Source organism: Mugil cephalus, chromosome 20, assembly GCF_022458985.1.
Source record: "Mugil cephalus isolate CIBA_MC_2020 chromosome 20, CIBA_Mcephalus_1.1, whole genome shotgun sequence".
NCBI lineage: Eukaryota > Metazoa > Chordata > Actinopteri > Mugiliformes > Mugilidae > Mugil > Mugil cephalus.
In genome coordinates this window covers 16,634,841-16,649,594 of record NC_061789.1, presented here as the reverse complement: position 1 = coordinate 16,649,594, position 14,754 = coordinate 16,634,841, and the positions used below count along the sequence as shown (strand labels likewise).

The 14,754-nt window shown below is 44.2% G+C and overlaps 1 protein-coding gene across 1 annotated transcript; it reads right to left on the bottom strand.

The window, feature by feature from the left end:
• Positions 1-26: 26 nt before the first annotated feature.
• mafk (v-maf avian musculoaponeurotic fibrosarcoma oncogene homolog K) lies at positions 27-10,391 on the bottom strand. The gene is made up of 3 exons (XM_047571374.1): positions 10,217-10,391; positions 4,478-4,556; positions 27-4,392 (listed from the first exon to the last, which is right to left on the bottom strand). The coding sequence occupies exons 2-3, from the start codon at positions 4,511-4,513 to the stop codon at positions 3,955-3,957; spliced, it is 474 nt and encodes a 157-aa protein (XP_047427330.1). The 5' UTR covers positions 4,514-4,556; positions 10,217-10,391; the 3' UTR covers positions 27-3,954.
• Positions 10,392-14,754: the final 4,363 nt, after the last annotated feature.

The following is a 14,754-nucleotide window of genomic DNA, read 5'->3' as shown; positions in this document are numbered from 1 at the left end:
CTAGGAAAAATTTACCAGAAAATCAGTGCAGAAACAAATAAAGATTTTATTTGTACATGAGGGTAGTTCATTGAGGAAACATGTAAATAAATGAATGTAAAACAAAAAAAAATAATTTAGTTTGTTTGCTTTTTTTTTTAATAAAATTACACAAATCAATGAAATAAATATAAAATATATAAATGAGTAATGAAAACTCGTGAAGGGTACATACAGTTTATGCTGCCTTTTTACCGTCATTAAGCCTCAACACGTTTACATGAGCCTAGAACAAAGAGCCATTTACCTCAAACATGCAAATTTGCCGTGGAAATTGCTGCTGTTGAACATTCAATGCGTTTCATCCATTAATTCACCCACAACCGTGTTACCCAAACACTATATTTACATGCTGCGCTCCTTCGACAATGCTAAAACAGACTTTCTACGGAGTTCACACTACTTTAGCTTGTAGGACTGGCAGAGCTTGCGTCGTGTGAAAGCTTATTCAATTCAAAGACACGTTTTCAGGAAGAAACTTTTAAATTAATAACCTTGAATATTTAGTCAAGGTACACAAAAAAAAAAAAAAGCTCATTGTATAAATACATTTGCATTGTTATGTTTCATGTGAAAATGTAAAATATCCATCTTAAGAGTTCCGTTACAGCTCCTGAAAACAAAATATCCAGACCAAGTGTGGCAAGCATCCAGGTAAGGTTTATGCCTCTTTTTTTTAAAAAAAAAAAACATTTATGGATCCTAAAATAGTTTTCAGCAAATTTATTTTAGAAAAAAACAAAAAAAAAAAAAAACAAGTGGCTCATAGAGGAAATAAAATGTAAATGATGTTTCGTAAGCTTAAGAGCGACATCTGTTCAAGAGCATGAATGGACCTCTGCCGTGTCACACTTAACACCAGAGCGTTTAATTCACCCAGAGAAAGGTTTGTCTTGGATTTGGCACAGACGGAGATATATATATATAAACTTTAACATTTAAAATGGTATTTTCTATCACTGAGGCGCGCCCGTGAAGAGCGGCCGCCTCGGACTCAACTGCAGCAGTAAGTGCTAAAATTCATTCAACAAGGCCTCGTTTAAAGTCTCTAATGCTTTTAAACCTCACGACAAGAGGTCGCTGTCACGCTTTTTCGCTGAAAAATGTTGAACTTCACGTAAACACACACGTTTGTCCTCATTTTGTTTCAGGCTACACCTTAACCAGGAGAGGTTTTTTTTGAGGACAGTCTTTAACAGCTCTGGAATTATTTACAGGTAAGGCTTTGTAACAGTTACAATAAGCATTACCAGGAGTTTTTTTTTTTTTTTTTAAAAAAACAACAAAAAAACTACACCAAGTACACCTTAACGTCTGCAACGACTGACTAGGTTTACATGCAGGTTAAATCTTTTTATTTTTTAATATTAAGAGCAAATTTTCTAAATTAAAAATTAAGGCTTCACCTAAAAGAGCCCGAAATATCCGACTGCAAAGTGCACATGTGGCTAATATTTACCACTGGTGAATTATTATTTTAGTTCAAATTGCTTTGCAGCCTCTCCTCTGATTCCGTTTTAATCTGTTATCATTTCACGTCTCGGCTAGACGTCTGTTTACCGCTCGCCGTCACAGAGCTGTGACCTGTGTGGAAGCCTAGTCGCCGTCTGTCCAAAAACTGTGTGTCAGACAAATATAGGAAATGTGCAGAGAAGACCTATTCAGGGGTTATAAATAAACTCACAGAGAAGACTTAAGTTACGAGAACAGTTGTCTCATTGTAAATGTGAATACAACTTCAGATAAAAGGCCAGCATCAATATAATTAGACTTTGAAGACTGATTACATAATCACACCACTCCCCAGATAGTAAAAGACATAAATATAGAAAAATATGTAATATATATATATATATATTTATATATTGTATATGCATATAAAACTAAGTAACAGAAAAGGAACATAGGATGTATCGACATAGAAACCAAGTGAAAATACAAAATCAGAGTAAGAACACAGCAATGCCCCTGCTTCAAAATCACAGCAGGTAGTACAGCAGCAAAGTTCCCCATACTGTTCTTTGCAGCTATGGAACAGGGGAAGAACAGTCATGTCCTCTTAGCCAAGAGAAAATCCTGACATGAACAATCTCTATTCACTCCAAATTAGGAATGGATCCTCGGTAAGAACGGCTTGATTTCAAGTGAATCTCAGATTTAAATATTAACAAAACGTACAACAAGAGCGAAGGTGTTTACTGCGTTTAGTTGTCATGACACCTCAGTTTCTAGAGATGGGCGTCAGGAGTTCTCTTGCAGAAGAGTGTGTCAAAAGCAAGGTGAAGAGCTACTGTTTCAGAGTTACCAACACCGGCAGCAGCGCGTCTCGTGACCCAGCAGTAGGAATGATTTCTATTTGGACGGAGCCCTCAACGTAAAAGTGACGACAGGAGCGGCGGGAGCTTCGTCGTCTCTAAGCTGTAATATACAGGAAGTAAGGTGAATTGCGTCGTGCTTAATCAGGAGCGCTCTCATTACCACCATATCCAATATGGATTACCTACCAAAGAGTGGCGTAGAAAAGGAGAGAGGCACAAACGTCAGGCAGTGAGTGCTGCAGTACACGTTATCAGAGAGTAGCCTCCGTTACTCTTATTAGGCCTGACCTCGCAGTAAGTGGTCACACCACATTCAGTCATCGCGCGGCCGAGCCCCGGCTACAACCGAACCCAAGAACGAGCGAGAATAGCTTCCGTCGGTTCATCTAACTCTATCACGAGTTGCCCCGGGAAACGTACGGTTTTATACTGTATCTTGACAGTTTCCTTTATAAGTGCTATATGATGAAAATAGATCCGCTCGTTCTCTTAAAACAAATATAATATGTACGAAGAAATGGCGACTGACCGGGGATCACCGCGATCGCACGCAGCGTGACGGACTTCTCGGCTACTTGATGCATCCCATGTGCCGACGGGGACACCTCGTAGGTTTGAGACGTGCCCTTTGTCTTTGTGCGGATGCCAATGGGAGAAAAAGGCACATGTGTCCATCTTAAATAATCTTTTAACAGACGAGCAAAGGCTCGCATGCAGTCCTGAAGCTTTTCAAATAGCACTTTAAAGCAGCCAAATTAGATGACCATCAGCAGCTATAGGAATTACAACTAGTATACTGTCTGCTATTCCCTGGCGTCGCTTCCTAAATACTTATTTGACACACTGGTCGGTTATCAACCGCAAACACACTGCGGAGAGCCACACGGTGCCAAGTTTTCACTTTAACCAAACAGTGAAACTGGTGATTTTTTTTTTACTGCTTAGCGCCTCCTAAAAGAGAAGCCGAACATATCAGCGAAAACATCTGGTGTTGTGCTTGGCTGCCTCTCAAGGATGCCTGGCTGGAAAGTGCTGCCGAGTGCTGCTGCGAAAAGGTGTCCACCTAACGTCAACACGTCGATGTGTTCAATCGTGGATCTACTTAAGGCGATGGCTTCAAACTCAATTTACATTGAGGCACAGAAAAAAAAAAGAAGAGGAAAAGGATTTGGCTTTACAAATAGCTGTACTGTCACATATCATGCGCCTGTTTTCCACTTTGTAGCATCAAGTATCAGATTTGTCCTAGACCGTGCTGCCTCGTGAAGCTATGTCAGATACTTTACACTGGAGTAAAAGCAAATCTCTGCTGTTAGTCGTGGAGGTAGGGTCACAGAGGCCCTATACCCTGCCGGTGCTGGGGATCGGGGAGGAGGGGGGAGTTTGCACAGTGCACAGACAATGTAGATTGTGTAAGAGCGACAGAAGGAGGGAGACAGAGCTGTGAATGCAGCACATCATCACATAGAGCATGCCACCCCATTCCATCCCTCAGTCTAACTACTGAGCGTCCGCCTCAGTACAGGATGAGTGGGTTCAGGCCGAGTCGGGACCAGGAAGGACCAGGCAGGAGACAGAGAGCCCAGTCCTGTCAACACTAGGAAGTGGCTGAGAACGGGGTGGGGCTGGAGTTGTTGTGGTTGGCGGACTTGACGATGGTGATGACGCTGGTGGTGGCTACCTTGCCCGGCGACAGGGGCCCTCGGGTCACAGTCCGGGCAAAACACTGCAGGGTCTCATACTTGGCCCGCAGGGCCTCCAGCTCCAACCTCATGCTGGCGTTTTCCCGGGCGAGCTTGTCCACCTCCTGCTGCAGCTCTGTCTTTTGCCTCTCCAGCTCCTCCTTCTGGGTGACGCGCTTGATGCGGCAGCTGGCGGCGTAGCCGCGATTCTTCAGGGTCCGCCGCCTCTGCTTCAGCCTCACGACGTCCTCCTTCGTCAGCCCGCGCAGGTGCTGGTTGAGCTCCCGCACGGACATGGCCACCAGCTCGTCGTCGCTGAGCGTCGGGGCATTCTCACCGGCCTCCTTCTTGACCTGCAGGATGTGGGAAATGGGTGAAAAACATGAAGAACAGAACGCGTTTTGGACAAGAGCAAGTCCCGGACTTTCTCACACTCACCTTTAAAGCTTTGCTCGTCTTAAAATGAGTCGTCATTCCCTGCAGGCACGCAACGGACCAGAATCTCACAGAAGACACACTGAGAAGTGAAAAGAAAGATGTCAGTTACTATCCATGGTTGAAGGTAGATTTAATAAAGTACTGCATCGTAAACTAAAGCTTGTTGGAGTTTTCTCAAGGACATTTCACCACTCGTTTGAGGGTCTTGTTCAGTTCAGAGCTGCTGCTTAGACGTGTGGTAAAACTTCTACAAGAAAACTCAAACAGGCGTAGATGAGTGACAATCACACACTCAAGTGCTCATAAAACATTTCTGCTGGATTTACATTTTGTCTTCCTGCAATATTTGTAGATATGGTTTACAGCTGATAAGAGAATACGACAATCCTCTGTCACTACTCACTCTGAGCACAATTTACAGACATCACAACAACATTCCAGGGTTGCGTCATATGTCAATACTACTGTAGTGTCGGCTCGGTTGACGACCAGCAGAGGGCAGCATGACTCTATTAATTACCCGCACTTGAGCGCCTGTGTTTACCTATTAGAGGAGGGAGGGCCCTGACAATGTAGTTCACTAGACCAAGCAAAATTAGAAACAGGCAACCTCTCTCCTGCTCCGCTCAGGACTTCGCCTCTAAGCCTACGGCCTAAACGAATTCAGAAAAGCCTCTCTGTGCTCATTACAGCGAGCCACATGCTTTCCAGACGGCTGCCATGGCCAAAAAAAGCGAGGGCGCTGAGCTGTGATCCTGGGAGAGGTACACAGCGCCCCCCCCCCCCTCCCATCCCCCCACCCACCCCTCCACCCTCCCGAGGCTCCATTTCAGGACCTGCAGACCAGCTTGACTACAAGTGCACTGTTCCATGCTCCACGGCTACCATGGAAACGCCCTGCAAATGGGCGTGGGAGTGTGAGTCACATGGTCACCGAAATAGGGTAAACAAGTCTCATTCATGACCGCAATACGGCCCATACATAGTAGGAACAACAAGCGTCGACTCGTCCTAATAAATCTAAAACATCCTGCGTATGGGATTGGGTTTTTCTGTCCCTTTGTCTCATCGCTCGCTTTGATGGGCTCTCAGAACATCAGATCATCTAATCTGATGTCTCCGGGGCTCCACGGGGACGCAGTCGGCCTCCTCATCACGCGTTTAAACGGATCACCACATCAGTATAACATTTACAGTTATGCTGAACTTTACAGGGCAGTAGGTGCGCATGTGGAAAATTCCTGGAGATAGAGTGTCACAGAGAAATAGTTTCCTTTATAGTCACTGATGTATTTTTACTAGGAGACAATGCAGCCTATCGATTCGGTGCTGTGTGTGTCCCTCTCTCTCTCTCTCCCCCTCTCTCTCGCTGGATCCTCTTACACTGGGCTTTCCTGAGCAGCTCCATGCCCTTATTTAACTCTGGCGGGTATATTTAGCCCACAGTGCTGACACAAATTTCTGCCAACTAAACAATTTAAGTGAGCGCGCGATAAGTGATACCTCGGTAAGAGGGCAAATATTCCAGCCCAGCAGCCCCGTTAGCAGCGGCTTTCATGGAAGAAAACACGCCGGGTGTGGCTGCTCGCTTTCTGATGTTTATCCTGTTTTCACATATTTGCCTGTAAATGCTGCCGGTGCAGGGCTTTGCTGACTGACTGGAAGCAATAGCGAAACTGAAAAACAACTCGCGAACGTCTGCCCCTAAAATATCTCCAGGTTTGGAAAAAAAAATAAACCGCTGAGAAACAGGGAGCAAACAGCTAAACCTAGAGCCACACAACTCGTCTGTTTACGGAGCGGGGGAACATCTGTGGAGCTCCCCGATGCTCTTGGTTCATTTGCAGAAGAGAATTGCATAATGGATATACGAGCGGCATTAAGTGAAGATGGGGGACTAAAAATGAAACATTCCTTGACGGCAAGTCGGCCAAAACAACTTAATTTATTTGGTGTTGCGTCAGAGGGGGGGTCCCTGGGTATATTCCTCGCGAAGATCACGGGAAAGTGTGCGCGGGAGGCCTCCCTCTCCTCACACAAGAGGCCTCCGTCCCGAACCAAGAGACTGTTTTCCTGAAATTCTTCAGGCATGTGCTTGTGTTTTTGGAAGTTGCACGGGGACAATGTTTTCTTGATCAAAAAGTTTCCTCAGAGGAAAAACAAAAGCGACTGCACGACACCTCACAGGCCAGACAGACTGTTGCGGCCCCGCTCGATATAGTCGAGAAAACAGCTCCTATTTTTCTTTTTTTTTCATAACGGCGAGTAAAGGAGTCTGGGAAGAAAGAGAAAATGCCTCAAAGAGAAGCCACAGATGGCGGGAGAAGAACAAAAAACCGCATTCCTGAGTGAACACACATGTGCAAACCCTCACATGCACAAAGGCAGATCTTCGCTCACAGAGGCCTGAATATGTCCCGCGATGCACTCGGCTTTTCTCTTTTTTTTCTTCTTCTTCTTCTTTCGGACGAAAGGGGGGTGGAGTTCAGACAATCCCACTTGTAAAACAATGGCTGCAAAATTCACAAAATGTCTGGAATTCACAAGTGTCTCACGTCTATCACTCGCCCGAACAAATCAAAAGGCGGCGCGCGTGCACGTTTCTGGGTGCCAGGAGTCTTTCTATGGGGGAAGAAACGCTCCATGTTTCGCTAGCACGTTTCTTAAGCTCTGTCATGTTTAACAGTCGGCCAGAGCAGAAGAAAACGCTGCCTCCTTAGTTTTTCGTTTTTTTTTGGGTGACACGTTCTTTCGACTCATCCAAGAAAAGAAAGTTCAGAACCAGTCATGTTCAAAAGCACAAATCAGCCTGAGCCTAAGAGGACAAAACCAGTCTAATCAACCTATTCACCCCGTGTTGACTGATGCCTAAGGGTAATGTTTGTTAAGTCGAAGATCCGCTCAAGTTCATGGTTGCTCTTCAGTTACAGCAGGTACCCGTGGGGCCCAGCGTTCTCCTAAAATAAACAGCATATCAAAGGTGATAAATGCAGAGCTGGCTCGTCTGGACTCTTTTTTTTTTGTTGTTTTTCCTTCTTTTTTCACCAGAAAGCAGACTCCTCGCTGCCCTTGACAGTCTACTACACTCCTCCGAGAAAGCTTTTCTTGCACTTTTTTGCCCCCCCTCCCTCCCTCGCTTTCTTCCAGGCGAGGCGGAGAGAATTCAGCGCTCTGCTCTTTCTCCAGCGCAGCACATTTGGTGGGATATTATGTGAAGGAAATGGAGAGCATAGCTGAGCGGTGAGTCACGCTGTTTACTGGTAAAAGCGACGACCAGCGGCAGGGAATCACACCCTCCTGATCTGACGTTTCCTGGAAAATCCCGTTGTTTCATGGTGAGGAAGGAAAAGTACAGAGGACCTTGGAGATGGCTGGCATGACCGGCGGAACGTTTGTGCGGAAAGGGAGGAGAACTCAAATATCTGAGAAAAGATATTCCCCCAGACTGTGGGATTCGTAGAAATGTCAAGAATGCAAAAAAATAAAGGAACATACCGGTCCCGTTTTTTTTTTTATATTCTAACCAATAATAAGTGGATAGTATGAGAAATGCTAACAATATGTTCCCAAGAAACTTCAAAATGTGACAGCGAAGCATGTGTTTTGAGTTTTTTGGAGCTGTGAAGTGGTCATACTGCTGCCAACAAGCGAATTGAGTTGAATCAGCAAGTTGCCCTCATCCCCATTAACAAGGAATTCCCAATAACACTGTCTCGCAAAGTAAACAGAAGACCAAACGTGATGCTTTCCACACATCTGACCATAATGAGGTGAAAGCAGCCGTTTCAGATCAAGACCTTCTCGCAAGAGAAGCACAATGCAAATAGCCATGGGTGGCAGAGCGAGCCCTCTCAAGGAGTCACTTTAAACAGATGCAAGGCAGACCTGTTCACAGAACCCGTTTACGCTCCGTTTGGCACGTTCAGCCGAGTGTAAAATCACCGGCCTCCTAAGTCAATAATCAAAATGACATCTTTTTTTCCAGAAAGAGGAGCAACGCGCACCACGGCCAACGTGTTCCCTGTGAGTCACCGCATCACCAAACCACAAGCAGTTCACTTTCACAATACACACGCCACGAAATGTTTTTCACCCTGCACAACGCTTTCATCCATCACCACTGTCCAGCAAAAAAAAAAAAAAAAAAAAAAAAGGAGAAGGAGAACCAAGCATGACGACTCAACTGCATCGCCGTGCCTTTGGGGGGAAGGAAATGAGTCAGCTGCTGCAGCTTCTCCATCCAAAAAAGACATCATCACTTTGGTGATTGAGGCACATGTTAACCTCATGACAGAGAAGTGCGCCTGCTCCCACTGCCTCTCTCTGTGCTGGGAGACACTCTGCACCCACCAGGAACGACGGTGAATCAGAAAAAAAAGCCTCCTGGACGCAAATCTGCGACCATCTAAGTGGAACAAGTTACTCAAAGGGCGGATATTTTCCATTTATCAATCGCAGAGGCATTCAAGAGGTCAGACTCATTCGGGAAAGGACGAACAAGGACAAATAGAAACCAAGACTGTGAAGCAGTGACAACTATGAGGCATTATTAATGCTAAAAAAAAAGGAAATAGATCATACTTTCAGGTCATGTTTTCTTTATCTTCACCAAGATGAAGAGATTTGCCACAGATTGTGGCTAAACACAATGATAAGATACAGACGTATTCTACCCTCCAATATGTGATTTATCGCATGAGGAAATATGCGCTCCTCCTGCCGTTTAGAGGATTGCAGCCCTGGTGGTCCAGCCTCACATCGTGCCCTTTGTCCCACATGTCTAAAATGCAGACCACGTGTTGATTTCAATGTCAAAAGCAGGCTGGTATTTAGCAGCGTCGGCGTCCATATGAAGCGCAGCGTCGAACTGTGTCATAATCAAAGGAGGATGTGAACATGTTTCACGCGAAATTCCTTCAATAGGTCAGTCATTTCACTTCCATTTCCCCCCCGCAAAAAAAGATTACCCGAACCACGTCGCCTATAAATAAACAACGAGAAACAGCAATAACAATTAAAAACAATAATAAGACATGTGATTCTGTGAATATGGCCCATAAAAATAAAATAATAATAATAAACAGCTAACCATGACATTGGTAATAACTTGTATTTCGGCTTCGGCGAAATAGTAACATTTTATTTTATAATATATTTGTCGTTAAATGTAGCGAATAGACTACGCCATATGTTGCGCTTCCACCTCATTGTAGATGTAGACTATTTGTATTTCGACTTTTTTTAATTTAGTCTAGTTATTTTATCGACGACACAATTAACGTAAAGACATTATATATATATATATATCGTTAGCCTGGTAGCACAATTACCTAGTCTTTTGACTGTTACAATATCCAACAAACAAAACGCAAAACGGCAACTAATAACAAACTAAACTAAAAAAAACAAAACAAAAAAAAAAACAATTATTATTATTTCGCGCGACTAATCGGACGTCTGAGGCGCTTTTTAGGGGGGAGAGTGGGGGCTGCATTGTGTTATGTTTCTCTAACACTACACGTGTCCGCGCGACTCCAACGATCTAGAAAGTCAACTTTAATAACTGGGATCAAATCTTATCATACACCGCGAGCGTGCGTGCCCGACACGACCCAGACCCGCGCGCCACAATATGTCACCGCGAGAACTTAAGCAATTTACAGAGGAACGTCAGAACATGTCCACGAACGAAAAAAAAAAAAAAATTGAAATAATAATAACAACAATAGATAAACTCACCTCTGTGGACGCGGGTATATGTGAAGCGGAATGCGTAGAAGAAGTAACGGGGTAGACTCCCGATAGAGGCGACGAAGAAGAAAGTTTACGCAGTTGGTGTAAAGAGGCGTCCAGCGGGGCCGCGGCGTATCCTCGTACTAAATTAACTACAAAACAACAACAATGTACCAACATTCCACGCTCTGCTTCCGCAAGCACTCACGTCACCGATTCCTCGTGACCGCCCCCTCCATTCATGAAAATAACTTTCTGCTGACGTCAGTCTGGGAAGGGGGGTCTGTGGGGGGAGGGGGGAGGCCATAAATAGAAGATAGATACCGGGCTGCTTTTGCTTACTTTACAAAACGAATCAAAGCCCGTTCTCGTTGCCAGCATTACAAAACACAAACTTTGAGTTACTGAATCTTGAACTCTCTCAATGTATCATCCCACGACTAGACTCTGATCTCCCCTCTCTCTCACACACTACAAGGTTGTGTTTTTTTTTTTCACAAATGTGCAGTTACTGAGGGAAAACAGCGACCTCCTCCCTCCGTCTGCCTCTGGGAGCAGCATTCCATTCCTGAGGAAAGTATGTGGTGTAGTAGTCCAGCAGTCACAGGATTTCTCTTATTTTAACTGCGCTGCCGCCAGTAACGTCACAGGTTATTCTGGGTAATTAAGCACCCAGTGTAAATATGTTAAGTCTGTAGCCTTTTAAAGGCCTCCGCTTGTATGGACTTCCCTGGGCTTCGGTTAACGGATACAAGGAGACCTCCAGGTTGTCTCCGTCTGTGGGGCCTGTTAAAAACAGGCGCCGTGTGTTTGCACTATAAACACTGAGGGCTACACAGTTCAAACAACGCAAGGAAAGAAGAGGAAAATGCACTTTCATATATATCTCTTTTTCTGCTCACTGCAACGGTTGTCTGGGTTTATAGCTTATGAACGACAATACTTTCAGTCCTCATCACAGACTTAGACACAGATAGAGGTTATTGCCATTCAAGTCCAAGTGCACACGGAACGATATTTTGTTGCATTGGCCCAACACAGTGTTAACATATATACCCCTGATCAGGCATAACATTATGACCACTGACAGGAGAAGTCAGTGACACTGACCAGCTTGTGACAACACAATGTCACTGTCATTCGTGTGGATGTTACTTACACTTTTACCTCCCACCTAAACCACAAGAGGAACCCCTGTGAACAACTCAAAAAACCGGAGGATGTAACATTGTATTGCCAGACACCAGAGGACACCCTCAGAAGGTCCGTGTCAACTCTCTGATGGGCCACAACTGTTTTGGAGGCACAAGAGAAACCTACACAATATTAGGAAGGTGGTCATAATGTTGTGCCTGATCGGTGTACAGCAGTAGACTAATAATGTATGAAGGTGGGCAGTTATTTTAGCAGAGTACAGTGTAACGTACGGTGTGCGTCTGGTGGCAATTGAGCGTTCAGATCAAGAACGTGAGCGTCCTCAGCTAAACATCTGGAAGCAGCAGCACTGATGAAACGAAGATGCAGAGCCCGGTTTTGATGTTGAAAGTCCATTTTCCAAGACCGGCAACTTGTTTATTTGTGCCCCCTGATTCGTGTTCATGGAACAAATACCACCTGTTCTGTGAACCAACTTGTCAAGCGTCTTGAATAACTGCAACCTTGCCAGAAGCTGAATTGCACTATTGCATTAACTGGGCACTCCCACACACACATATATATATATATATATATATATATGTCACTGACTACTGGAGGCCAAAAGTGGCCCCATTATTGAATCATTTTTGTTCCATGATGGCCTCACAGAGTTATATATAGACACTTAAAAGAGGAAACAAACCAAACACACACTGTTGGATGCGTGATGTGTGATGTTCAGCTTTCAAACTATGTTGAAATAGTAAACGCGTGATTAATGTGAGTTGGATTTTGTTTGGGCAGCGCTCTGTGGTGCATATTATTTACTTCTACTGTTTAGCAAAAAACGGTAAAATCTGATCACTCGGGGTCACAGGAGGAGCGCTCCTTTACTTCGCTTTTGCAGTGAATCATATCTTTCACCCAGGCTTTGTGGCGATAAAGCAAAGACTGACGCAGATTTATTTTTACGGTAATTTTTAGGATGTGATGACTCATCAGGAGATCATCCCCACCTCCCCTCAGTCGCATGTGGAATCAATTGTTCGCCGGAGAAGGTGGGCCTGATTCTTTCATCTGCTCTGGAGCATGTTTAGAGTAAAAAAGAAACACAAGTAAACCAGATGCTCTGTGTTCTGCTTAGATTGTAGCACCATCACACCAACCGCAAAGTAGGACACCTCATTTCCTCTGGGAAGCTTTTTTTCCCCCTCAGGAACTTTATTTTTTAATTTATTTTTTTCGATTTACAGGTGAGATTACATTCTATTAGATTACACTAGATTAGAAAACAGCAAAACATTAAATGGAATTAAAGTGGTTAATAAATAAAGCCTGGTTCAAAATGAATTAATACATAGTCAATGGGACCACATTAGATTCTTTTGCAGTTCATTACATGAGATTACATTAAATTAGAGTAGATGATGCGATGATGAGATTAAATGAGAGGACGCGCATCAGATTAGAAATGTAAAGGGATGGGGTTAGATTAAATGAGATAGGGTTTGGTAGGAGATGGAGAGTAGACGTCACCGGATTAGGCTACGTTAAAGTGGAATAAAGCAGAGACTGAGATGACACTGGGTTACATGAGATTAGAATAAAGACTAAAATACAGGTGACAGAGATGCGATAAGGCTGCATTACACAAGATAAGAGGTGAGACTGGTTTATACTGAGGATGGCATTTGGGTAAAATAGATTTATGAGATGAGAATGAGATCACACAAGAGAAGAGATTAGATGAAATGACTGATGCATTTTGATGAAAAAGAGACTGAGATTAGATGACGTGTCATCGGATGAAATGAGATAAATTAGTTACATTAGGATTTGATTAACAGACTCAGAGGAGAATGACATCAGATTAGAGTGGATTTCAAAGTAAAATGGGATTATGGTGGACGAGAGTTAGACGAGATAAAAGAACGCAGAGTTGACCTTAAATGGGATCAGACAATTTGTACATGTCGAACGGAAGACATGAGATCAGACTATATATTACGTCAAATTAAAGATGAGGCGAAAAACGGGGCATCACATTAAATCGAAGAGGAGATGAGCTCAGATTCCATGAGTTCATGGGTTTAGATCCTCGTGGCATTGGACCAGGTGAGGAAACTGCATTAAACGCTTGACGCCATGAGATGAGATCAGAATAAAGGAGATGACTGTTTGATTAGAGGTCGGATGAATCTCTAATCTAATCTCTGCTTGGATGACTGTGTTGAGGTGGTGAGAGGTAGGCAGGATACACAGCAGGAGATAACAAATAAAACAGAAACCAGGCTACGGTACATGTGATCTGTGGTCTGTTTCCTGCAGAATCCGCCACCGGTCACAGACAACAACAACAACCACCACTGATACTCTCCATCCGTCTGACATCCAGCTACTCTCCAACGCCGTACCACCCAATTACTGTCCGTCCGGCAGCAGCGTATGGATGTGACCTGGAGTACACCCGCTGCACCGAGCAGGACGCAAACAGCCGACCGCGAGCAGCAGACTTGTCAGGGTCCTTGTTAGACCAACGAGCTGTGGGGTCCGGGTTCTTGCAGGCAGTTTTGGATTACAGGAAGTAACATTGAGTCACTAATCTTGCTTCTTTCTGACTCAGACTGTTGAACTCAGAAATCTGATCTTGCACAAAGAGGCCCCCTGTTGTAAAGGGATCTTTTCTTTCCTTCCAAATGCTTCATATTATTAGCGAGCCAAAGCCTGATATTTACCATACAGGATTTTTTTTAAAGTATCGCCAACCAGCTAAATAACTCACCCCTAGGTACCAATATTACATTCTAAAACCACATTTTCTCCTGCTGGATTTTTCCACGCTGTTCAGGAACAGCCTGGAGAAAATACCCCGCGCATTAGACAGCTGCGTCTGGCGCAGTCAGAGCCGTACGTAATTTCAAAAGTTAAGGAATTGTTTTTGCAGAGTCGTAGGCTTCCCAAATGACACAAGATTTAATTCGGAGCAGTTACTGAACATTCCACTGACTTCACCGAAATGTGTTTCATATGAAAACACTTTACGTAACCAGCTGGCTGCTCAGAGTTGCGTGGAGATGAACGTGGTGGGGTTACAGTAGTGGTGGTGGCAGCTGGAGCGAGCCGTAGTGGAGGGTTTGAAAAGGGCTCGGAAAGACTGACTTGCATGCAGCGCTATCACGCTGGAAAGTCCTTGATTATCACACTAATCAGAGATTTGACTTTCGGAGACGAGAAGCGCAGTGCTGAATTTTTACGGAACACTCCTGTAAAACATGGAAGTAGACGGTAACCTCTGAGTAATGCTCCAGGAATGAACACATCCCTGTTGCTGACCAAGGGAGGGACTAAATAAGGACATTAATAAGGGCGGCGAAGCTTTGATGTTCTGATTTTGTTTGCTTCGGGCC

What these genes read in the sequence shown, in the direction of transcription:
- mafk (XM_047571374.1), bottom strand. Translation starts at nt 4,513, where the DNA reads ATGACGACTCATTTTAAGACGAGCAAAGCTTTAAAG. An exon ending in AGACGAGCAAAGCTTTAAAG is followed by an intron (nt 4,393 to 4,477) that starts GTGAGTGTGAGA and finishes CACATCCTGCAG; the next exon opens with GTCAAGAAGGAGGCCGGTGA.